At 40.8% G+C, this 26,065-nt stretch overlaps 1 protein-coding gene and 1 long non-coding RNA gene across 2 annotated transcripts; one reads left to right on the top strand and one right to left on the bottom strand.

Annotated features, from left to right (window-relative positions):
- The first annotated feature begins 835 nt into the window (after positions 1 to 835).
- LOC114689210 (heterogeneous nuclear ribonucleoprotein H-like) lies at positions 836 to 3,348 on the top strand. Its single transcript, XM_028863591.2, has 3 exons — positions 836 to 1,078; positions 1,278 to 1,421; positions 2,885 to 3,348. Exons 1-3 carry the CDS (start codon positions 1,057 to 1,059, stop codon positions 2,977 to 2,979), a joined length of 261 nt encoding a protein of 86 aa, XP_028719424.1. The 5' UTR covers positions 836 to 1,056; the 3' UTR covers positions 2,980 to 3,348.
- Positions 3,349 to 7,769: 4,421 nt separating this feature from the next.
- LOC114689209 lies at positions 7,770 to 25,760 on the bottom strand. The gene is made up of 5 exons (XR_003733870.1): positions 25,718 to 25,760; positions 22,364 to 22,497; positions 15,084 to 15,144; positions 12,149 to 12,293; positions 7,770 to 10,608 (listed from the first exon to the last, which is right to left on the bottom strand). It is a non-coding gene; the product is annotated as an uncharacterized LOC114689209 (long non-coding RNA).
- Positions 25,761 to 26,065: the final 305 nt, after the last annotated feature.

Below are 26,065 nucleotides of genomic sequence, written 5' to 3'. Positions count from 1 at the left end.
AATTTCTCCCAGAATCATGTTCCCACTGTTTTAAGAGAAGACTAGTTGAAAGTTTTTATGTGGAAAAAGTTGAAAAGTTTTTGTGGAAAGGTACTTACAGTGTTGACCTTACTATCTGAATTCAGCTGTGGTAACAGAAAACTGCCTGTAAAACATGTGTATTGGAAGCAATTGCAGGGGGCAGTTGCCGACGGGGACGGGGTTTGACTTGAGCTGTGTAACTTGGAGCCATTAGTAGTTAACAATGATCCCCTTTCAGGTGAGTATTGGGCTGGCCCAAGCCAGAAAACACTGAAGTCGCCAGATCCAATGGAATTATTCTTTTTTTTTTTTTTTTTTTTTTTTTGGTTTTTCCAGACAGGGTTCTTTGTGTAGCTTTGTGCCTTTCCTGGAACTCATTTGGTAGCCCAGGCTGGCCTCAAACTCAGAGATCCACCTGCCTCTGCCTCAGTGCTGGGATTAAAGGCGTGTGCCACCACCGCCCGGCCCAATGAGATTATTCTAAAAGATTGCAAAAAAGATGTTTAGTGGGCTGGGCGGTGGTGGCGGTTTTGGCACACACCTTTAATCCCAGCACTTGGGAGGCAGAGGCAGGCACATCTGAGTTCAAGGCCAGCCTGGTCTACAAAGCAGGTTCCAGGAAAGGTGCAAAGCTATGCAGAGAAACCCTGTCTCAAAAAACAATAAAATGTTGAGTGGAAACTTGAAGACAAGGCTATAACTTCCTTAGAACTTGCTTTTGAGTATTGAGTTATCTTGATGAATTAGGAATGTATCTGCAGTAATTTGATAGTGGGAATGCTTGGTCAATTTAGTCTTAACACATGGTGGTTTTGTAGTGACATGAATATGCATTTCATCTGTATAATTCCTACGTGCTTTTAGGTTTTAAATTCTGTATTAACGGTTGTTTTCTTTTCAGACTGCAAAATTCAAAATGGGGCCCAAGGTATTCGTTTCATCTACACCAGAGAAGGCAGACCGAGTGGAGAGGCTTTTGTTGAACTTGAATCAGAAGATGAAGTCAAATTGGCCTTGAAAAAAGACAGAGAAACTATGGGACACAGATATGTTGAAGGTTTGATTTACATTGCCCTAGTAACAGTAAATGTTTAAACACATAGAGGTCTTACCCCTTCTGAATTTTAGGTATTTGACCGCATGGAAAAATGGTCATCTAAGGGAGTTTATGGCAGCTCTTCCTAGTTATCTAAAAGCCCAGGAAATCTGAACTTTGATCTCTAGCTTAATTGACTAATTCTAAGCACCTTTTTCAGTATTCAAGTCAAACAACGTTGAAATGGATTGGGTGTTGAAGCATACTGGTCCAAATAGTCCTGACACGGCCAATGATGGCTTTGTACGGCTTAGAGGACTCCCTTTTGGATGTAGCAAGGAAGAAATTGTTCAGTTTTTCTCAGGTATGTAGTCCTGTTTGTTGCTGAGCAGTGAGGTATGGCAGCTTCTGGCGACATGATTTAGTATTAGACTTAAAAGTTGAGTAGTTCTAGGTACTTAAGTAGGCTGTTAAATATATGTTGTTGTTGTTGAATTCACATTTTTTTCCTGGAGACCTTCAAGTAACTTGAGCCCATCTTAAAGGTGGAAATTAGAAGTACTTCCAAAGTGTTAACTTTGCCTATATTTAGTATTGTAGTTCAGAGTAGACCTTTGAGGATTCTACTCAACCATCTTAACTACTTCCTCATATTGCTGTTTAGCAAAGTACTTCAAGTTAAAGGTAAGCTCTTTTAACATTAGATTAGTGTGAGTTTAAATTGTTATACTTATTGTATTTGTTGTAAGATAACTTTTGAGTCAAGGGACCAGAAATAATCAATTAGTTTAATTTTCTGTATGTAAATTTTTATGAAATGAATTTGACTTAGCTAGCCTGTTAGAAGTCAAATGTAGCAAGTGTAGGTTGAATGCTTATAATCTCAGTAAGAAACAGTATAGATAGTATTCTAAAGTTCTGGGCCTAAAGTATTTGAATGTTTTTATGTTGACAAGCTGATAGGATTGCATGTTTAGGAGAATGTTAAATCTTTATTAATACTCTTGATGTCATAAATGGAATTAAATCCTTTCATGGTTTTTATTTAGCATATGTATTAGAACTTTGACTTAGATATGTATCAATTCGTAATATATTATTAGTTTGAAATCAAGTCTGTTTTTTTTTTATCTAAATTGGTGAGAATTGAATGCTATCTGTCAACGTTAAATATGAACATAATTTCATATCTTCTAGGGAAGTGCTTTAAGGCCTTTTTGTAAGCTTGGGAATGTATCCACGGGAAGGATTTTTCATAGACGGAATTTCCAGAAGTGAATCATACTACTATTAGAGCATATAAGAGTGCATGATTGCTGTGTAGATAGTTAATTGTTGAAAGTTTAGTTTGTATGTTTGTCAATTATGATTCTTAAGTAATGTTTTCAATTTTTTTACATTAATGTTTAAATGTGTAATTTTAAGCTTGAAGTTCCAATAACTTAAAGAATTGAAGTATATAATGAGGTTAAAAGGTGTCTTGTTTTACTTAAACTGTTATTTTAATGCTTAAAATTTTTTAATTTTGTATAATTTTATTAAGTTGCATAGATTAAAATGTTTTTAATTGTTTAATTCTTAATTCACCCTCTGGAGTATCAAGTTTTTTTTTTGTATATATTGTGCCTTGGGTGTGTTAAGAATTGAGTTATTTGTTAATAGTGGAACTTCTTATTATTGCAATGCATTTTTAAGAGTACTTGTTGAAAGCATACCATTCACCTAAAGTTAAAATTCTGGTTTATTTAAAGCTATAAGAAGAATCATTTCTGGGCTTGTGATGTTAATATTGCCCCCCTACTGGGGTTATTTGTCCTTGGGTTGAAGGGTTGGAAATCGTGCCAAATGGGATAACATTGCCGGTGGACTTCCAGGGGAGGAGTACGGGGGAGGCCTTCGTGCGTTTGCTTCACAGGAAATAGCTGAAAAGGCTCTAAAGAAACACAAGGAAAGAATAGGGCACAGGTGGGGATGGATGGTTGGTTGGATATGTCACTTTTCTTATGGTAAACAATTAAATCCATATTCTCTCTGCTTAGGAGGAGGAAATAACCCATTTCCTATTCCCAGTCAATCGATAACCTGCTATAAATTATAAATTCTTTATAGTTCATGTATTTCATTCAAACTAAATTTTAGGTTTTAAAATTATCCCTAGTTTATTTGGGCCATCTTTACAATTTTGTAGGACTCTTTAGATTATTAACCCCAATCAATAGAGTCGAGAGACTATGGCTTTAAAAAAAAAAAATTAATGCAAACCTGTCTTTAGCTGTAATAACACCCACATAGGAAATTAATATTACCATAAGAAAATGTGAACTTTCTATCTGTTTTAAGAGTTTGGAACATGCAACAAACTTTCTTAATCCTGCTACATAATAAAACATTCATTAGAAGCGACTATGTATTATGAATTCTAGCTCTTATAGTATGCATTAGCTTTCAAACGAAAAGAAAATTTGTTTCAGCAAGAGTGTTAACCCTAAGTCTGTTTTCCCAGGCCATATATTTATCTTCACTTCTAAGAACCGTGGTGACATTTTCATTGAAGTGAAGCACCTGCGCATGTATTTTAACTATGCACATTCCTCCTACTATTTCAAATAGTATGGTAGGAAAAGCCTGTATGAGGTTTTTTTGTGTTGTACCTTGGCAGTAAGAGCAGTAGAGTTTGTTGTGTGTTTTAGGTTGTGCCTATGCTACTCATACAGGCGATAAGCGTGACGGCTTTGAGTCTTTTTTTACCACTCCTCTAACGTACTTATACTATGCTGACTAGAAAGAGTGAGATATATACGAGTGATATTGAGAAAAATTTCACAATATGATTCGAGTGGAATCTTCCCCGTCAGAAACAGAACTGTGATTTGAGCATGGAATTACACCTTCACCTCTTGTCATATCTGTTCGCTCCGCTCTATCAGAGAGTCGCTTGATTACGTATGTATGTGTCTTTTTTAATTCTATAAATGCATAATATCAATAATATCTCTCTATGACCATCAAGCTTTTGTTCAATATGATCGCTAGCTGCAAATGTATCTAAGTGAGTAATCTGGACTGTTACACATAATTAGTCAAGAGTGATGATCATATGCCTACACAAAGCAAGTAAATATTATGTTATTACCTGGATATGATCAAGAGTTGAACTACTAAGTAACATGTGCGGGTAGATATTCACATGAATACTCTCAATCGTCTTCTCTCCTGTCCCCGTGTCCCTCCCAATCACTCCATCATCTCAATTTCTTGAGGACAATAGCCACGTTTGAGGTACAGTATCCTCAAAATACTTATTAAGATGCGATTCACAGTCTGTAAAATCACTGTAGAAAAGCTCACAAAGTATCAGAGACGTCCACCTATGAGAGTAGAAACTGCTTCATGAGCAACTCCCCCTCAGCCGTTACCCAGAGTTCTCACATGAGTTTTATTACACTCATCCTAAGGAGTCTGCGTCCGCGCTCATTATGCGTAGAGTGAGAAGAGGATCTTGTGCTCTGCGTTGTCTTTCCGTTTTAACCTTCTCCCTGTGATGTTAAAATATATATGGCTTAATCACAGCACTGACGCAGGAGATCGTGCTGGCTTCTTAGAAACGCAGAAAATCGTAGCGCACCACTATTCACCGAGGCTTAGAGCTTGTTGCTTGCTTCGATCGTGTAGGATGATGATATAGTATAGGCACGATTACTATTATGCTAAGGGTCTGACAACTCCCCTTTCTCTCTGAGCTCATGAAATGAGTCTAAGCACTTTTTTATCTTAATCATAATACACATGATACCTTTTGATACCTTACTTTATCAGATAAAGCTCACGGGATAGCATATTGATGTATTATTTACTCAATGGCTAATAGCAACAGTGACATAGAGAGAACGGTAATAGTAATATTAGCTTAGTCTGAGAGTAGAGGAATGTAGTGATACTGTAGAAACAGAGCTAGAAACAACGCAGACGTTGTGGCGTTGCTCACCTGCTTACTGAGAATTCATGAATGGGATGCAGAGATCTTTTCTACTTAGTGTCTAGGATAATGAAGAAGATGGTGTGGGGAGATAGGGAGGAATGAGAAGCTCATTCATTAAAACAAAAGGGCAGTCAACACCTACTACATCTGCTAAAATATGATGAACAGAAAAGAGGTTTTACAGGAGTGTCTTTGAACAGACTTGGCCTCAGCATCACTGCCATTTGAGGATTGAATAATTTCTTGTAATTAGGACCATGCTGTGCATTTTAGATTTTTGGAGAATCCTCTACCTCTACTGACTCGCTGCTAACAGTGCCTTTCTCTATAGTACTAATAATAAAGAAAAGTGGCTCTTGATGCAAATGTCCCCTGGAACAGAGTCAAGCCAGGTTGAGAGTTCCTGGCTCACAGCATCTAGACTTTTAACTTCATTCAAGATAACTTCAGCTCCCCACCTCACCCCTGTACTCTGGGCCCCACTCATTTACAAGTTCTTATTTCAATATTCACAGCCCCACTGCCACTCTGTAAAGCCACCCCCAACTCCAGGTCTTTGTTGAGCATCCTCTGCTGCACCAGGTGGTATCCTTCCCCATCCTCATCCAAAGCACATACTTTAAGTTTACAGGCCTTCCAAAATTAGACCTTCTTAGTCTGCTCTACATAGCCTAACTTATTCAACTCCCCGTGTCTCTAATCCATTCTAGTCTGTTTAGTTGTTTCCCTACCCAGCAAAGGGGGACAGCCTCTCTACAGCTAGTGCTTGGTTCACATGCACCATCCCATCACCATGTGATCCTGTTAGGTCAATAATCAATTTTAACCATCACACCCATAAAGGTACTTTCTCAGCCAGACATACAATAATCCAAAAACATCACGACAGCTGCCCTGAACCCCCACTACCTTATAAACCCACCTGGACCTCCCAGGACTTTTCTAGAGCCTAGAAAATGCTCTTTATGGCAGAGAAGTCAAGAAAGCCCTCTAGTGAGAGCTGGTTAAAGGCCTATCTGCACACCTAGACTCCTCAAGGCTTAGGTGTCCAGATTGTTGGTGGCATTTATTGCGTCTGTGTCCAAATATGAAATGTTAAAGAGAGTCACTTGAATAAAACAAAACCAAAACCAACATCTCCCTTTGGGACATTACATTGATTCCTTGAAACTTGGTGGCTAAAATTGTCCACAGTGCCTTTTTGATATAAAGGCGTAATTTTTTTTTCATTCATTGCTATACTCTTGTTTTCTGTTTAAATTCTTTATACCACACACATTGCTTATACACATGCGGGATTACCATACAGAGCTACTGAGAATGACATTTATAAATGTAAGGTCCAGATAAATTCACCTCAGCAGTACAGCAGTACTGATCTCACTCACCACTCATCCTGTGAGAGATTGAGTGGACCTGATGCAGAGTAACTTGAAGCAGATGTCGAGTTTGTGAAGATCTGTTCAGCTAGTCAGGCAAATATGCTAAGTGCTAATTAAAGCACTGTAACTGAGCAGTTAAGTGACTAGGCACACCTCAGGCTTTCTGGCCCTGGTTAATTAGAGCTGACAGGAGATGTCCTTGGGGTTTTCACTCTTTCCTTCCTCTTGATAGCTCATTCCAGATGAGCTCATCAGCCCATGTGGCGAGAGATTGTGATGTGAAGAGCGCCCGTCTGTCTGGGGCTCAGTAGTCAAATTACTGTAATGACTGGAACACAAGAATCCCTTTTCTCCATTATTCTCTCATAGACTGAGCCTAGTTAGTGGAAGATGGAAGAAAAGCACTTTCTTTTGGGACAGAAACTACACTTCTTCCAGAGAGTCTGAAAAATATAAATAAATAAATAACAGTTGGGAAGAGACAAGAGCCAGTGAGGTCGGATGGTCGAAGTCTGTGAGGAGTGCGATCAAGGAGGAAGAAGTGTGGCAAAGAGAGAGTGGGAGTTTTTGAGGGAACCAGAAGCAGAAGCCAGAGATCCTGAGGAAAGGTAGTCAGAGTCAGATGTGGTGAGAACAGTTCATTTTCTGAGGTGATCTTTCCAACACTGTCCTGTGCAGCAGCTAAACTATCTTCAAGCCCGCCTCTTATCCTCATTATCGAGAAAAAATCGGGTTGGAGGGGGGCGGGGGGGTGTCCATGGTCCTGTAGGTTTGCAGAGCTTCCCTTAGAGATGCCCATGCTTCAGGCCAAAATGTCCTTCTGCCGCGCCCATTCCTCAAGCTACCATGCACCATTTGCCATGGGCTTTTTGTTTCCCCTCCAACTTCTTGAGATTGGCAGTTCAAAGCCATCATCTAGCTTTAATTAGAATTTATAGAGTAAAGCACCTACATGGTCTATGAAGAGGCCTACAGTGGTCAAAGGTGAGTCGGCTGAGCGTTTAATTACGATTTCATGCGTGAGCAAGCAAGCCACCACCGCTGGGTCTGACAGCAGCCAAAGGAGTTGAAGTACCCTGGAGTCATGGACAAATCCCTCTATTTGGGCGCAGAGTAACTGAAATTGCGAAATTACAGCATCCAAAGGATTTAATAGTCCAGCAAGAAAAACAACCCTCTACCACAGATAACTTAATAATTTAATATACCTCTTACTTGCATTAATAAAGTAAAGAGACTCAGTTTCTAGATCCTACCTGACACCACAGAGATCACAGAGCCACAAGCCTCAGCACAGCCACAAACAAGATAAAAGCCATCAGCTGATGTGCCAAAGAGAAAAGCCTAAACCACAGATCGTCACCAATGGTCTTACTAATGACTCACAGAAGTCGGTCAAACTGATGATGTCCAGGCTCTAGGGAAGTAAAGAGCCCACTTCCTTATCCTAAAATGAGACTGTGATGGTTAAGCGTGCTTGTCAGCTTGGTTGGATAAAGACGCACCTAAGATATTAGTAATTATCCACAAGGGTATTTTCAGAGATAAGTGGGTCATCAGGGCTCTGATAGAAGGAATGAAGGAATCCTTGGATGAATCTGAACATAATAGATGGCATTACTGGGATATAGTGAGAGTAAGAGGTGGGGCCTTGATGGAGAAAGTAGGTTCTGGTAACAGGTCCTTCAGGCTATCTTGCCCTTCAGAATCCACTGCTCTCTGCTTCCTAGCCACTGAGATGCAAACTGATCTGCTCCACCATGCATTCATCACCACCACTGGCTAACCTCGCTGACACCGTGGGCCATGATACACAATTCACACCTTAAAGCTGTTCTCGAGCATCTTGGCAGTGCCAAGGCAAAAGTAAAATGGAGACAAATCTCTCTGCCTTCTGGATTCACATCCTGCACTGCTAAACAAGCCCAAGCAGGAGAGGCTGTGGTTCTCCTAAGACAAATGAAGGGAAACATGTATGGAGATTGAGTGAAAACCATGTCATCTCAGGTGCGGTGGCTACAGGTTGAACAGAGTCACACAGGGCCTCGTGATAAGAGCAACTAACTGATGACTAATGGACTTTGATACATATCGGACAATCTCTTTATAGTTGTATAAATTCACATTCTCAGTAAGAGGAATGTGCTAGTTTCCCCATCAATCCACTGACTAGAGTTATTGCAAGCTTTAATATTCTTAATAATGAACTGTGGTTTTCTGTTATTCTGGCCTACATTTCTTTCTTTGCAGTAATAGTTGGACATCTTTTCAGACTTATGAGCTGAAGGAATTAATGCTACTGTGCATTATCTGGCTACATAACTGACCCTTTGTGTGTTGCCTTCTTTCTTATAACATTGTTAAATTACTTAAATTACTTTTTATTTGTATATTATGGGGGGGAGCATGGATGGGAGTGGAGGTCAGAGGACACCATTCAGGTATCTCTCTTTCCACCATGCAGGCCTGGGGGACTGAACTCAGAGTGGCTGTAAGCTTGGAGGCAGGTGCCTTCCCCACTGCGGCCCTGGGCTTATGTCTTTTCAAGGGCGTGATGAGAACTGTGCCAGTAAAGGAAAATGTCTCTTCCTTATCATGTTGAATACATTTTGGCCAATTTATCATTTGTCTATAAGACTTGATTTATATTTATTAGTCACAAAATAATAATTTTTGGCTTTCACGGCTTTCTAGGTTTTATATCATTAATAGAAAATCCTTTTATCAAGGTTTGTCATTATTTTAAGAATGCAAACATGTCCTAGTTGTTATTGAATCAAAACACTGGTCTTCACTTCTACCACCCCTCAGGGGCTTGTACATGGAGTCAATACCATTTATTGAATTTTTTTGCATTTTATGATTGTAAAAAGCAACTTTATCATAGTTTAATTTCTGTGGGTATTTATATGTGTTCCAAGTCACTCTAATCTATTCCAAAGGAGGTACAGAAATACTTCAGTTATTCATCACAGTATCGGTACCTTGTTCCTGTCACTCTTCCAGGACATTTCCTTTCTGAGAGAATTTCAGAATCATTCTATCAGCCCCCCTTGACACTCACACACACCCAGTATATCCCAGTGCAGGTATCCCAGTGAAGGGCTCACAGAAAAACCTTGCTCTCCCCAGTCAGCAACAGTTCATTTGTCTTAAGTTTCCCCTCCCAAACCTAAGTGTTCTAGAAGAGTCATTTTTGTGATTTTCATATGAAATGTTCCCCATAGGCTCATGTGTTTGAACACCTAGTCTCCAGTTGGTGGTGCTGTTCAGGGAAGTTACAGAACTTCAGAAGGCAGAGCCTTGCTGGAGGAAATATGTCACTGGGGGAAGGGCTGTGTGGTCATATTGTCTAGTTCAACTTGCTATTCTCTGTTGCTTGAGTATGGATGAAACGTGGCCAGTCGGCCTCCTGCTCCTGCCTCCATGACTTCTCTTCCTGCCGCACATTTTCCCTGTCATGATGGACTCTATCCTTCCAGAACTGCAAACCAGAATAAACTCTTTCTACCCTAAGTAACTTTTGGCCAGGATATTTTATCCCAGAAACAGAACCATCATCAGAGAAGCAGGTTGTACAATAGTTACATACAACAATATGAAAGCTGAAACATCTGTTAATTTTGCCCAGGACCTTTAAGACAAGATACTCAGTATAAAAGCGAAAGTATCAGTTCTGTTAATACATATTGTGTGGATTTTAATAATGCCAGGTAAAGTCAGTAAGGCAAGCCCAAAGCCAAGGCTTCAGAGCAGGAGAACATTCTACCTGCTGTCCTGGCTTGTATGAGTAATGAGCTAACATGATTGCATGTCTCCCAATCCTAACTACATTTCTCACAAGTCTACTAATTACTAAGCTGAACAAACACAGGTGGGAAGTCAACAGCAATGGTCCTTTATGTGCTGCTAAAATGAAAATGCTCTAGTTTGAGAAGCCACTCAAACTTTCACTGTACCTGGTGCCTCCACTCCTGCCTCTGGGGATGGGGAAATACACAGTTACTCAGATGGAAGGTTGTCAGGTAGTTTTTACTGCAAGTTCAGGAGCTTACCGTCAGCATGTCATCACATTTCATGTCTGGTGTATCACCATCTTCGCTCTTATTATAGAATTTTCGGAAGAAATTGAATGCCACGACAGTGTACAGGTACACAACAACAGCTAATAAGCCCACAGTTAACACGAGCTGAAAGCAAGGTGACATTTAGCATATGTTAGGGATACAGAATGTATGACCATTGTAACTGACAGCTGTGTGGGAGGGAAACACTCTCCCGACACACCTGGACTTACTAAAAGCCAATGTGATCCATACCCTCATTATTTCCACCTTCTTAGCTCACAAGTGAAGCTTATTTGCACATTTCTTTATCAGCCCATCAAAATATTTTATGCTAAGCTTGATTTGGTAGATATTAGAAAGCAGCTTTATTGCTCACTTTGCAACCATCTTCTAACTGATATAACATATTCTCCTGCATTATGAGCCAAGTATTTATTTATGTGTATGTGTGTGTGCCTGCTTTTAGGTATGTGCATCATGTTTGTATAGTGCCTGAAGTAGCCAGAGGACAGTGTGGGATCCCTTGGGACTGGAGTTCCAGGCAGTTGTGAGCCACTCAACATGGGTGCTGGGAACTGAACCAGGGTCCTCTGCAAGAGCAGTAAGTACTCCACCTGCTCTGCCATTTCTCCAGCTGTGAAATGTGCTGGGAGCTCTGTCTGTCACAATCCACCAACTGGCAAGTGAGCAGAGTGCACAGGGATTCTGTCATGGTGCCTTTGAATGGCCATGAGTATGACAGCTTTATTCCTAACCTTAGGTGACATGTGCAGGAGCTGCTTACTGGACTTTAGGAAACAAGGATTATGGTAATGTAAAAGTGGATGTGATTCCCATGGTGGGAGGGACACTGATTATAACATATATTGGGCTAGAAGGGCTGTTAATTCAGATAATTAGCACAGAATTTTTATCATCAACTGGACACGTTCAACAACATATGAATAAGTAAATGTAAATAAATAAATAAGTAAAATAAGTAAAAGACTTTTGCACCAAGTCACAGTAATAGAGAGATCCGGTATGAAGAGCTGAGTTCCATCAGATGTCAATAGGTTTTCTGGACCTAGAGCTATTCCCCATGTCAGGATGCCCTTGTCAAGTATAAAGTATCATTAAGATTTTATTTAATTTAAAAAGTAGAGGTTATCTTATTAAATTTAACTGCAAAACGTCTTATTATCAATGCAACTAATGCATCTGGATTCTGCAACAGTTTTTGGCACAGCATAGTATCAGATGGAATGAATATTGTCTCATAAGCAAACAGGAACTAGTTTCCTCAGTGCTCATGAAGATAGTTCTGATCTGCTGGATATGTTCTCAATCTTCACAGAATCTGACAAGGTATTGTCACTGGTTGTACTTTACCAAAAACGGATTTGATATTGACAAGTATTAATTCACTTGTCCGAGATCACACAGCAAATCCATCAAGCCAATCCTTAAACTCAGGTAATAGGGTCTTTGGAATTACTAATCAAAATTTATAAAAGAAAAAACATAGACTATGCAGCCATGAGAAGTCTTTAAAGCCATATATTGTCACTTAAGGGCAATATATGGCTTTAAAGATGGATTTAAAAATAAATAAAATGGATTTATTTTTGCAGGCTCTTCTCTTGCTGTTTTTAGTTCCTTTAAGGGAAAGAGGACCTTTTACCTGCTTGCCATTGTGGGTGACTGAAGACAGGATGGTTCTCAAGGTCTTGAATCCCATCGCGATGTCAAGGAGGTGAGCAGCAAAAAAAAAGTTGTTATAGTGTCCCAGAACAGACATGGTCATACCAGGCTAGGTACAGGAAGGACTGTTGGAGCAAACAGGGGTAGATGTGTCAGACACCAGAGTTCACAGGAACTGGTAACAGCCACGGCCGTCTCACTCCACGCTAACCACTGCACTCACCTTTTCTTTCTAGACTAATTCTTCAGATCTAATTAGCTGGATTCCATCTTTGCACAATTTTCCTTTATTTAGTTTGTTGTAAAAGGCCCAGTGTAATTTCTTTTTCCTTTAACTACACCAGTTCTTCTTATTCATCTTCTCACAAACAATAGAAATGATCATCCTACGACCTGACAGCACGGTCTCTCAGCCTCAGCATAGTGCTATTGTACATCAATAATTTCTTGCTATCTGGGCTGCCCTGTGACTTCAGGATCCATTAGATTTCAAGAAACACCCAGCCATGATCATAAAAATGCCATCAGATGTCACTGAGGGACAAGACTGTCTCTGTTCAGGAACCCTTGTCTACAGTCAACCCAAGAATCCTCCAACTTGGACTCCTCCTTTTCTCCTTTGTTCCTCATTTATCTACACACTAAGCTTGTTAAATCTATTAGTCAGAATCTATTGTTCCTGAGGAATTTGATTAAGGCAGCATTGCACTTTGCATGAACTAAAGTGAGCCCAAGAACAAAGTACTCCTTGATTTCACTAACACCTGTAGTGACTGCAAAACTACACAACTGCTGTTGCTTGGAGAAGTCTCCTGAATCATAACCAAAACATTACTTTTTAATTCTCTCTCTCTATCTCTCTCTGTCTCTCTCTGTCTCTCTCTGTCTCTGTCTCTCTCTCTCTCTCTCTCTGTGTGTGTGTGTGTGTGTCTGTCTGTCTGTCTGTCTTTCTGTCTATCTGTAGGTATGGGCACACAAAGCAGTGCTCTCAGAAGTCAGAAGAGGAAATAAGTTCACCAGGAGTTAGAGAAAGTTGTCTGAACGGCCCATTGTCAGAGCTGGGAACCAAACCAGGTCTTCTACAAGAGAGTGGGTGCTCTGGTCTGCTGCTGAGCCATCTCTCCAGGTTCCTGAATTATAATTAATGTAAATAATCACTCTCTTAAGGTGAGAATGTCCGTGCTGGGGGGGGGGGCAGTGCAGATGCAGGCTAGAAGCCCAGCAATGGCTTCTGCTCCTTGGAGCAGTTTCTCCTACACATGCTGTGTCTGGATGACATCCACTCACAGGAGAGAACTGTTGCCCTGACGCTAATCTTAACTTATTGCAAGAAGGAGAAAAAAGGAGTGTCTGGGGTCATACAGGATTTCATGAGCAACAAGGGACTGAAGCGAGGAAAAAAAAATGACATTTGAAAAAGACCCTGAGGATTTGGCAGGAAGGGTTCAGGAGTGATACACTTGCCATATCACGTTAAGAAGGAGTAATGTCACAAGCTAGAAAGAGATGAAAAGCCTGAGGGAAAAGGACACACATGGGGAACACAAGAGGAAGGAGATACAAATGACTGACAAACTAGTCATGGCTGTGGTGCTGGTTGACATGGAGGTACCCTGTTAAGCTGAGTGACAGATGGAGAATGGGCAGTTCCTAGCATTGGTACTTTATTCACATTTATACTAAAAGTTACTCTCTTTGCATGATAAGAAATGTCACTGGCAATTCCATATTTCATCTGATTATCACCTTCATTGCTTTTCAGAGACCAACTAAACTGCTGAAGACCTGACAACATGTGAGAAGTGACTGGCCAAACAGAAGCCATAATGCTGCAAGTGACTGACAGCCTAAGGGGTCTCAGAAAGATGTCTGAACGGACTTCTCCAAGGCACCTGCAGGATTAACCCACATCCAAGTTTCTCTGGATAACAAGATACTCCACAGAAATGAAAATATTAAGGTCAGACTCACTAGAGCAAAAGATGGTTATGCAAAGAATGTGGCATGGAGATGCCCCCTGTGTGCCCAAGCCAGAGTGTACATGCTACCTGAGTGGAGATAACTGCTGAAGCAGGAGTTGTTCAGCTTCTGCCCATTGAGAAGTTTTCCACCATTATATGAGAAAGTACTTGCAAGGTGCTAACAGTCTGTGGCTCTGAAAGGTGCTTATGACATAAGTTTTGAAGTTCTCAGAAGTACCTTTGATGGCTGAGTGGAAGGGTGGGGACGGAGAGAAGAGAATTTACTTGTTGTCACAGATTTTAGAGACTAGGAAAATGGAACCTTCACTATAAGAGCCAGTGTTAAACTTAAACAGTGAGGTGCAGGGACAGCCTTTGGTAATGGATGAGTATATTCAATCATATTTAAGTATAAACTCAGGCCATATATTTGGTGTCTAAGGGCTTTTTGATAAGGATAAATCAAGAATAAGAACATAATGATTTAATGTACTTAATTTTGGAGGAAAAGTGAGCACAAATATTTTTAAAATGTATTAGTTTTAAAAAAAACATACATAAAGCAATACATTTCATTATGGCATTTTTATAAATACTTCGTTTCTTTTGTTTCTCCATCTGCCCACCCATTTCTTCACTACCAATATTCCTCCTCCTCCCACTCATCTCCTTTCCAGTACAAATATTTCTTTTTAATTTTATTTAGGTGTGTTTGAGCATCTACAAACCTTTGCAGTCTACCATGGTTCCTCTGAAACATAAATGGAAATCCATATAAATTTTCAAGTTTTCTTATATTAATATACAAGATAGGCTGGTTAAAGTGTCTGTGCCTGGGTCTCTCTCAAACGGCATGTTTATTAACTGCATTAGTATCTGAGTAACTTCCTTAAATAACCTCCCTTTATCTGCAAGATTCCATGGAGTCATCTAACGAGAGTGAAAAAGGCTTACGTTGTCTGTGAACACAACTCCGAGTTTCCACATCTGGTACTTCACATCAATAGAGTTCAGTCTGCAATGACACAAGAAAGGGTAAATATTCACATTAATAGAGACTTAGGCTTGTGAGAACCTGTGGGCCTACACCTGTCATGGGCAAAGCTGGATTCCTGCTCAGTAAAGCTCTCAGGAGGTGTCAACTTGTTCCCAGGTAAAAGTGAAGAGCTAAAACCTGCTCTGAAGACAAGATACACCCCAGTGCTCTGTGATGACCTCTCAGGGCATCATGGGAAAGAAAACAAATAGTACTACCTTCTTCTGCAGTAATTTAAATTTATCTTCATCATCAGTATTATTATTGTTGTGCATAATATTTGTATGGTGTGTGTGTGTGTGTGTGTTCGGACACACACACACACACACACACACACGTGATAGGGCATGTGTGAAAGTCAGAAGACAGCCTACATAATTTACTTCTGTCCTTCTATTTTGGGTTCTGGGGATTGAACTGAGGTTGCCAGGCTTGCCTGCCCTTGTCCACTGAGCAATCTCAATATCTCATCTTGTTATTTGAAAACAGCCTTTTCTTTTTACGCATTATAACTTAATTCACTTTATATGTATCCCTTATTCCTGGAAACTACACAAAGCTAATTAACATGTATGCTTCAAAAGTTGACTCAGTACATTTTATTGTGCATTTAAAATACCTTTAAAAATATTTGCTTTTACTTTCATGTCTATGGGTATTTTGCCTGCATGTATGTATGTCTGTACCACTTTTGTGCAGTGCTCAGAGAGGCCAGAAGAGAAAGTCAGATCCCCAGGAACTGGAGTGCTAGGCTGTTGTGCTGGGTACCAATTCCTGTTCTCTGCAAGAACAAGTGCTCTTAACCATTGAGCTGTCTTGCCAGCCCCTTAAAAACAGACTTTTGCTGTGTCTGTGGGGGTGGAGTAAGAGAGGTAGATGGATATAGAGAAGAGAGGGAGAGAGATGAAGATAGAGAGATAGGAGATAGAGAAAGAGAGGATGAGAATGTGTAGTCACATGTGCTGGTAATGTAAAACCAAAACAGGAACAACCTCACAGGTTGATGAAAGAAGGAAACTTAAAATATACCTTGCAGGTTAAGAGTTCTGTTTACAATTAAAAAGAAGTTCCTGTTGTTTGGTGCTAAATCCTAGCTAAGAGAGGTCTGTTTGTTCTGTGTTAAGTCCCTGCTAATTAAGGCTTCTATGTGTCATCAACAGCAAATCCCTGGGCTAGTGTAAACTGCTTGTAACCCTAATTCACTTGATAGAAACCACCACACTTGATGCACACCCTTGCTTTGTTCCTCTTCTCTTCATTGTATCCCTTTAACTACGAATAATCACCAACCCTCTCAGCTTTAGGAATGCCTTCTCTCTCCTATAAGAGAGACTTGAAGAGTCTGTGGGGCTGCTCTCTCAAACCCTAACTTAGGGAGAGACAGTGAGCTGTCCAGTCTTGGGGCACCCAAATACAACTTGCTTTAATTTGGACAACCTTAGACTTGGTCCTCTTTCTCTGGAATCTCAGGATCAACAGTTTACGTATGTGTGTGTGTGTGTGTGGTATGCTTTTGTATGTGTATAGTATATGTGTGTGGGGGGGGGTATACTCAGTGCATGTTGGTGTGAAGGCCAGAGGTTGACTGGCTGTCTTCCTCTATTACTGTCCATCTTACTTCCAACAGGGTATTTTAATGACCCTCACCATTTTGACTAGACACAGACCATCGAGCCCCCAGAATCCACATGCCTCCACCTCCCAACACAGGGATTACATATATCCTCATCCACGCCTGGCTCTATATGGCTGCTGGAGATTCGAACTCTGGTCCTCCTGCTTGTACAGCAAGTACTTTTACCATTGAGCCACCCGCCTGGCCCTGTTGTCCATCTTGTGCTGCATTTCAGTAGAAGAGTTTCTGATTCAAATAACCAAACTTGCACGAACACATAAATTTATCTTACAACTAAATTTTATAAACGAGAGCAGTTTGTCTCCCTTTTTCTGTCTTTGTAGTCCTGGGGCATGTACCCAGGACTTGCACTTGCTGAGTGAACGCTTTCCCACTGAGCTGAGTCCCAGCCCTGTTCCTTTCGGCTTACAGTCACCCCCAAAGGCTCATGCTCCATTTCCCTTCAAGCAGGATTTAGCCTTCCCCTGCTCCCCAAGGGACTAGACCTTCATTCTATTATGACTCCCAGCATGCCTCTTAGCTCCTGCTAATGCTGCACCTGCCTGGGAGCCTATCTCTGCTACTGATCCGCGACCTCCTGGGCACCAAGTGCTATCAAACAAATAAAATGTCTCTCCATCAGTCTACGTTGAGTGAATAAGTCTGAGCACAAAAAAACCTCATGAGCTTTGAAAATTTAGAAATGTATGTGTTATAAAACACTTTATTTTTTCCAGAACTTGGCACTGATTTGGGGTTGGACATAACTTAGTCTTTCTGTACCCCAGCTCCAGGCTAACTGGCAGATGAGATGAAAGACACAATATAGTGTGATAGGGCACAGGTCTCAAAAGGGCCTCTCCAGACATAAGAGTTCTGTCTTTAATTACTTCTAAAAATTACTGTTTTTAAGTAGACTAATCTGAAATTTGAAGTATGAGAATGAGCAGTTTGCTAAGTGAAGCTAATAAGACAAGCATTTGCTATTGTTGCTGTCTTTGTTTTTTGTCTTAGTTTTGTCTTCCTGGAAGGGTGAAGGTCCTCTTCTTTAGCTCAGGATTTCCTTCTCTCTCGCCTTTTTCTTTTTCTGTGGCAGTGTGTGTAGCTTTTCTGCCAATACTGTTCTTAAACACTTAGGCTCAACTAAACCTCTTACTTAAAATTCCCAAGTTCTCAGGCTGTGCCCTGACAGTCTCCCCCCCCCCCCCCATATTTTTCCTTCTCTCAAGGCAAAACGTTGTCTTTGGCTGGGCGGTGGTGGCGCATGCCTTTAATCCCAGCACTCGGGAGGCAGAGGTAGGTGGATCTCTGTGAGTTCGAGGCCAGCCTGGGCTACAAGTGAATCCCAGGTAAGGCGCAAAGCTACACAGAGAAACCCTGTCTCTGGAAAAAAAAAAAAAAAAAAAAAAAAAAGCTTTGTCTTTGAACCATATTTTTATTACACAGGACCCTTCTTCCATAAGCAGCCCATCATATTTGGAATAGGTTTCAACATTAATTTTTTTTCTAAGTATGAAAGGAGTTGACAGAGGTAAGTGACTGGATGATCTGTATGAAAGCAGCACTATTTTCCATAGAAATGGTCTCAAGCAAAACAAAGGCTCCAAAATTCAGGATGTCTGAATTTTACATTGTAGTTTCTTACCTAAAATTTTTCTTTTGTGGTTATTTTCCATTAATCGTATACATGAGTGACAGCCTCACTGCCACTGTCGATAAGCAGTGTCTCTTTTTTGAAGGGCCCAATATTTTGTCTATCAACCTGTAGTATCCATGCTGTGTGGACCTGACTCCACCTCCAGGGAGTAGCCCTGGCTAACTGGGGTGGCTAATTAAGGCTCAGGCTCCCCTGGAAACAGGCTTTGATTCAAGAAATATATATTAGAGAAAAAAATATATATTAGAGAAATATATAAATTAGAGAAGGAGGTGAGCAGTGGTGGATGAGAGGTTGCTTGAGGATTTCAAGATATAAGCTTGTCTGCCCTCCCTCCAAAAAACTCCCACAAATGTAGATTCACTCAGTCTCTTACCCACAGGGAAGAAGCGGACCACTTATTTAAATGTGCACCTACCAAGTTGCATGGGTGGAAAAATACTGTAAATATTGATGATCTGTTTATAAATGGGTCTTGTGAGGATAACAGTTTATTGGTAAGTAACTACTACATGGATTGTTTGAATCTGGGTGGACATATCAAGGTAGCAGGCACACAGAGGCCCACTAAGATTTTAAGTCTCGACCTTCTAAATGTTTCATTAAAGGGAAATCTTTTTTCCTTAATCTTGTACATTCTTTACTGGACCTTCATTCAGATTTTATTATCCGTATTTAAAGGTAATAAGAACATAGATTTTCTGGCCCTTTGTGCAGTCAATCTTAAAAATATTTATTACGCAAAATAATGAAAGGTTTTGCCAATTAAAAATTGTTACACTTATGCATGTGTGTGTGTGTGTGTGTGTGTTGTGTATGTGTATGTGTCAGAGAGCATGTGTGTGGAGGTCAGAGAACAACTTGTAGAGTAAATTCTCTTCTTCCATAGTGGAGTCTGGGGATGGAACGTAGGCTACCAGGCTTGGCAGCAAGTATGTTTACTGCTGAGCCATCTCACTAGCCCATGACCAGATTTAACACTGTCCAACAAAGAAACAGTCTCAAGTTTTCCTCCTATTTTTAAATGTTTCAATGTTGTTATTACAAATATTACTAAGAAATATAAAATATGTCACTTAGCAAAACTGTGTAATTCTGTCAGTCACCAGTGACCTGCAAATGCTCATGAGGAGTTCGGAATCCTTCATACCCCACTTCTTGTTTCAAATGACTGACCTGAAGGCCTTGGCTCCCGAGACTCTTTATGTCCTTCTTCATGTGTATGACACATTCTAAACACCACAGGGTCTCGTGTAACTCAGCCTGGCCTGGGACTTGTATAGCTCAGATTGGCCTTGAACTTCTGATCCTCTTGTCTCCATATTCTAAATTCAGGGATTATAGACATGCACTGCCATGCCTCCACACACATACACCAAACATACACACACACACACACACACACACACAACACACACCACACACGACACGGACACACACACACACACACACACACACGGACATACACAGACACACGGACACGACACACAGACATACATACACAGGCAGACACATTTCACATACATACATACACACACAAACACACACGCATACACACACCACAGATACATATAGAAACACATGCATACATGCACACACACAGCATAATATGTATGTAGTTAAGAGGACCATTTGCAGGAGTCAGTTCTCTCCTTCTTCTACCATATGGGTCTGAGAGATCTAATTCAGGGTGTCAGGATGGATGGCAAGCACCTTTACCCACTGAGTCATATCACATGCTCCAAATTCACATCATTTTTAAAGACAAAGAAAACATATGATGGCTGGTGGGTGGCGCTGCCTTTAACCCCAGCACTCAGAGCAAGACAGGCAGATCTCTGTGAGTTCAAGCCAGCCTGGGCTACAGAGTGAGTTCCAGGAAAGGTGCAAAGCTACACAGAGAAACCCTGTCTTGAAAAACCAAAAAAAAAAAAAAAAAGAAAGAAAAAGAAAAAGAAAAGAAAAGAAAGAAAAAAAGAAAACCTGTGATGAATGAGATAGTTAACCAAAGCATCTTTCTAATTCCAGGTGCTATATATTTCTAAGACAAAATGAGTTTTCAGGCAATGATCTCATCTCTTACAGACTAAGACCACAAATGCACAGATAAGGTGAGCCAGGCTGGATACAGGTCAGTGGGGCAGCACTTGCCTCACTGCTTATCCACGAGGCCCTGGGTTTAATATCTGATGCTGCAAAACGAACCAAAAAAAAAAAAAAAAAAAAAGAAAAAGAAAAAGAAAAAAAAAAACAAGCAAAGCTGATTTCACAAGGAAAAGCGACCCGTGCTTCTTCTAAAACAGTGAAGTGCTTGGGTAGTACACTGGCACCTAGGAACAATGAGTGTGCTTTAGTCAGTTGCAGAAATCCAGCTGGTCACATCTGCTAAGGACAGGGTCATACACATCCACTGACCCTTCATGTTTGGGCACATGTGCCTGAGAGAGACCTGGAAGGAAACTGTCAGTCTCAAGGGAACTCGATCCAACTCCTCTGTGTCTTTCAAGGTAACAGCATGATTTTACATAAGTGCCATTTAAACAGAACTTCATTTTGAAGTATGTTTTCAAATAATAGGGCAACGTGGTGCTTTGGCACACTAATGCTTGCCATTTAAGAACTATAACACAAAGATAGGAACTTTGGGTACATTTTAATAAAGGAACTACACATCTGTTTTCAAAGCATGTAATTTAACTTCCCTTCAAAAAAGATTCCCCTAAAACATAATTCTATGTTGTGCTTTGCGTGTGTTTGACTTTAAGGAGGACCTGAGGTTAGAAAAGGTGACTTCAATCAAGAATGGTGGATTTTCTTGTTGCTCTTCCCTCACTGTATGTAAATAACAAGGAAGGAATCTTCAAACATTGATAGGAGCCACATCTGGTGGCTCATACCTCAAATCACAACACTCCAGAGGTGAGAGCAGGAAGGTGGTGAGTTGGACCTAGGGAGCTATCAGTCAGTTTCAGGCCTTCCTGAGATATTATAATAATGAGATTCAGGTCAGCCTGGAATACATAGCAAGACACTGTCTCAAAAAAAATAATAATAAAAATAGTAGTAGTAGTAGTAATAAATAGTATAGTAGTAAGTTAATAGTAAAATATCCCTTCATTCTAAAGCTCTAAACACTCATGTCCTAGCTAGTTTAAGTCAACGTGGCAGAAGCTAAAGCTATCTGAAAGGAGGGAACTTCAGTTGAGGAAATGCTCATATCTGGCTGTAGAACATTTATTTAGTGATTGATTGGGAATACCCAGTTATGTGGGGTATTATCTCTGGATTTTGTTATGGGCTCTTTAAGAAAGCTGGGTGGTGGTAGCTCGTGGCTTTAATCCCAGCAGTCAGGAGGCAGAGGCAGGAGGATTTCTGAGGTTGAGGTCAGCCTGGTCTACGGAGTGAATTCCAGGACAGCCAAGGATACACAGAAACCCTGTCTCGAAAAACCCCACCCTACCACACCCACCCACACAAAAAAAATGAAAGAAAGGAAGAAACACAGAGAGAGAGATGCAGAGAGAGAGAGAGAGAGAGAGAGAGAGAGAGAGAGAGAGAGAGAGAGAAAAGAGCAAACAGCAGCTGAAGCACACAAACAAAGCAGTAAGCATGCAGCACCCCTTCATGGCCTCTGCATCAGCTCCAGCCTCCAGGTTCCTGCCATGTTTGGGTTCCTGTCCTGATTTCCTTCAATGATGAACAGGCCTATGGAAGTATAAGTCAGATAAACCCTCTCCTCCCCAACCTGATTTTTGGTCATGATGTTTCATCACTGTGATAGAAACCCTAAGAAAACCCAGAAGTATGAAAGTCAAACTTCTTTAGCACTTGCAGTTTTCCTAAGTGAGGGAAGGGAAATCAGTGAGCTAGCTAGGTCAGAAATGCACCCCTTCCCACCCCATCTGTGGGGCAGAAGTGTCACTCACACAGCAGACAAGGAGCTGTCTTTCTTGGGCTTCTTCTTCTCTCTCGCATCGCTGAAATCCAGTGCAGCCTTATCCATGCCCAGTAACTCACTGATTCTGTCTCGCCCATAAAACTCTCCATATTTATCCATTACCTGTGGTCAAGGGAGAAGAATGTTATTCGCCTTAACTATTAAGTACACCACTTACACATATATATCAGAGTATCAATTTCTTCTTACCATATATTTGCTAGATTTTATTTCTAATTTTTTATTTTTATTTTTTGTTTTTTTTTTTTTCGAGACAGGGTTTCTCTGTGAGGCTTTGTGCCTTTCCTGGAACTCGCTTTGGAGACCAGGCTGGCCTCAAACTCACAGAGATCTACCTGCCTCTGCCTCCCGAGTGCTGGGATTAAAGGCGTGCACCACCACTGCCTGGCTATTGGCTAGATTTTAAAGAAAACTTAGCCATCTAGTTTACAGTCCATCTTCTGGTCATGTATTAAATAAATCAATAGAGCTGTGAATAACTCATCTCTGAGATTCTCCTTCTAGTAAGGGAGGCATGGGAAAGTCTGCTCTGCAGTAAAAGAGTGAGGCAGTGGGGATGGAAGGAAAGTGACCTTCAATCTTTTCCAGGAATTTTGTCAGATGACTTGTGACTGTCACAATGTATAAGCTTTGTACTCTATCTTATGTGACCATCATGATGTACCAGTTGTGTATTAATATTAGCAACCCATTGTACAAACGACAAAACTGAGGAGATGGAAGTCAGTGAAGGGCCATGTAAAAGGCCAAGTGTGGTAGCATGTGCCTGTAATCACAGCACTAGGAAGGCAAGACAAGTGGACCATGAGGCTCACTGAGCAGCCAGTCAAGTCTAACCAGTGAGTCTCAGGACCCAATGAGAGACCATGTCTCAAAATAAGATGGACAGTTCCTGAGGAACAATAGCCAAGGCTGATGTAGGTTTTACACCCATCCACACACCTGTGCACATATTCTCCCCCATACACCTGTGTACCCAAACACACATCAGCATGTATACACACACATACACACACACACACACACACACACACACACACACACACACACACACACAAATGCATAAGGGAAGGATGAACAAAGCTTGTGCTTGGACATGGCTGGCAGCTCAGCCTAAATCCCAGCAGGTCCAACTCTGTGATGTGCTGCTCTCACCCTTAATTTCAAGTACCCATTGTGTAATGGTTCTACAGAATAGCCAAAATGGAAGGAATAGGGAAACCAAGGCAAGAAAAGCAGAATAAACCATTAATAGCAGGAAGAGGGGAAAGGAGAAAGCAAGCAAAGGAGGAGGTGCCCCAGAGACCAAGTGGGGCAACAAGAGAGAAGAAGACACGAGGAGAAAGGAAGGAAAGAACAGACAGATGGAACCCGGACAAAGTGGTTTTAAAGAAATAAAACAGTCTCCAAATGCACAAAACAGGTTAAGTAAAAGAAAGCACTGAAGAAAAGCGGTAGTTAAAATGACCACAGCACAGATTTTTCAGGCTAACTAACCCAATCCGCTGCATGGATTTTCTCAGTGCTGCAGATGCCCTGTGTTGTCCTGGATGGAATTTCTACAAGGAACAGTCTCACTCTTCTCCCTAAAGGACACAGCTGGTACTGCAGTGGAGAAGCCAGGAATAATTGGTTTCTCCCCCTTTCTTGTGTGTGTGTGTGTGTGTGTGTGTGTGTGTGTGTGTGCACCACCTATGGGATAATTGCACATCTGTGAGTGTAGAGGACAGAGATCAGAGTCAGGTGGCTTCCTAATCCCTCTCCAGCTTATTATTTGAAACAGGATCTCTCGCTGAACCTGGAACTCACCATTTCAGCGAGGCCAGCTGGCCAGGGAGTCCTCCAGACCCTCTGCTCTACGTCTCCCTGGTGCTTGGATCACAAGCATGCCCTGTGCCAGCTTGTGTTGGGCTAGGGATACAAACTCAGGTCTTCACATCACACAGCCAACATCTGCCAACTGTGTTATCTCCCTAGTCCTGATCTTGCTATTTCTATGGCATAGATATATAGTTTTCTCTAGAGATACTTTTGGCTTAATATTTTAGAAACACCCTCTTTATTCCACTAAAAACTTCATAGCATAAAATATTCAAAATGTCCATTTAAAATTATTTTAAAATAGTCTTTTAAAACTTTGCCCTAATTTAGATATGCATATATATGCATTAGTGTAATAAACTCAAAGTGCCAGTTCACAAGGTAACAAAAAATGCACAAAGGTACACATAACAATCAGCAAATGCAGATTCTTTCCACCAGGAGGTATGGACATACATGTGCATGCATGCATGCATGTATGCATGCATGCGTGCGCGCACGCATACACACACACACACACACACACACACACACTCACACTATGCTTAATGATACAGTTGAATTACATTTAAGTTCTTAGTGTATGCTCCATCTCTGCATAAGGTGGTAAGAAAAACACTCAGTGTCTCCTTGACAACCACCTTCGGAACAACACTGAATTGATAAAGACACAAAAGATCTCTTCACACAACAGGTGCCTCTGTGCCAGTACACACCAAGCTGGCATTCACCACAAAACAATGTGTGAACTAAGCAGCTCAAAGAATCAGCAAGGAGCTGGGAGCAGTGGCTCATGCCTGGGAAGCTGAGGGAAGAAGACTGCAGTGAGTTTGAAGCCAACATGGGCTACTTGGTGCGTTCCAGGCTAGCATGGGCTACAGTTTGAAACTTTGCCTCAAAACTCCACTTAAAAAAAAAAAAAAAGCAAGAAAATAAAAAAGAGTATTTCCCAAATAGCAGCCCTCAGCATACAAACACTGTAACATACAACTTTCAACTAAACCATGAAGAGCCACGTACAGATCCTGTGTGGCAGGGAGGGCAGGATAACCCAAGCCTCTAAACAGAGGTTCTCAACAGCAGAGCTTAGCAGCAGCCAGGGGCATGGTGTCCTCTCTCCCACCCGCCCTCACAATTAGAGCCAATTTCTTTGTTAAAGTCTTTAAAGTTATATAAAGAAGAACAGCCTGCAGCTGACATGGGCAAACCGAACAATACCAAAGCAAGTTCCTACTGGTTCTTGTCACTGTGTACTTTTCACTGTTCCCTAAGGCATGATGGGTAAATGAACTGAGGTCTGTTTATTTAGGCACAGCATATAGTATGAATGTCTTAGATGCTCTTCTGAAGATGCCTATTCGATTCTCTTGCCACTATGAAATAACAACAGCAGGCAACGGGAACACACCTCACATCCCATTCTCCATCCAAATCACATCACATTCACTGAAGTACACTTTAAGAAAAACACTGGGAATTTATTCCCCCGCAGAAACATTACCTTTCTTTTAACAAATTTATCCCAGTAGTTATTGGAAAATGACCTAAAAGACACAAAAGCAGAGAAGTAAGAGGAGTAGTACTTTTTAAATGTTTAATAACATATAATTTGAAATAAAACAAAATACTGAAAATAATATTTATGAAGCTATCCTGCCATCTACTTAGAAGTACAATGAGTCACATAACCTCTCTGTTCATAATTTTTCTATAACTGTATTAAATCTCTTTTAAATAATAGCATATAAACATATCAATAAATAAATCACATTAAAATAATGTGGATAATATCTTAATATAATCATATTCACAAGTTGCATATTATATTTATCATTTGTTTGTAAGAGTG

The sequence above is a fragment of the Peromyscus leucopus genome, unplaced genomic scaffold (genome assembly GCF_004664715.2).
Source record: "Peromyscus leucopus breed LL Stock unplaced genomic scaffold, UCI_PerLeu_2.1 scaffold_1576, whole genome shotgun sequence".
Classification (NCBI taxonomy): Eukaryota; Metazoa; Chordata; class Mammalia; order Rodentia; family Cricetidae; genus Peromyscus; species Peromyscus leucopus.
The sequence above is the reverse complement of the archived record's forward strand: the minus strand, read 5'-3'. Positions and strand labels throughout refer to the sequence as shown.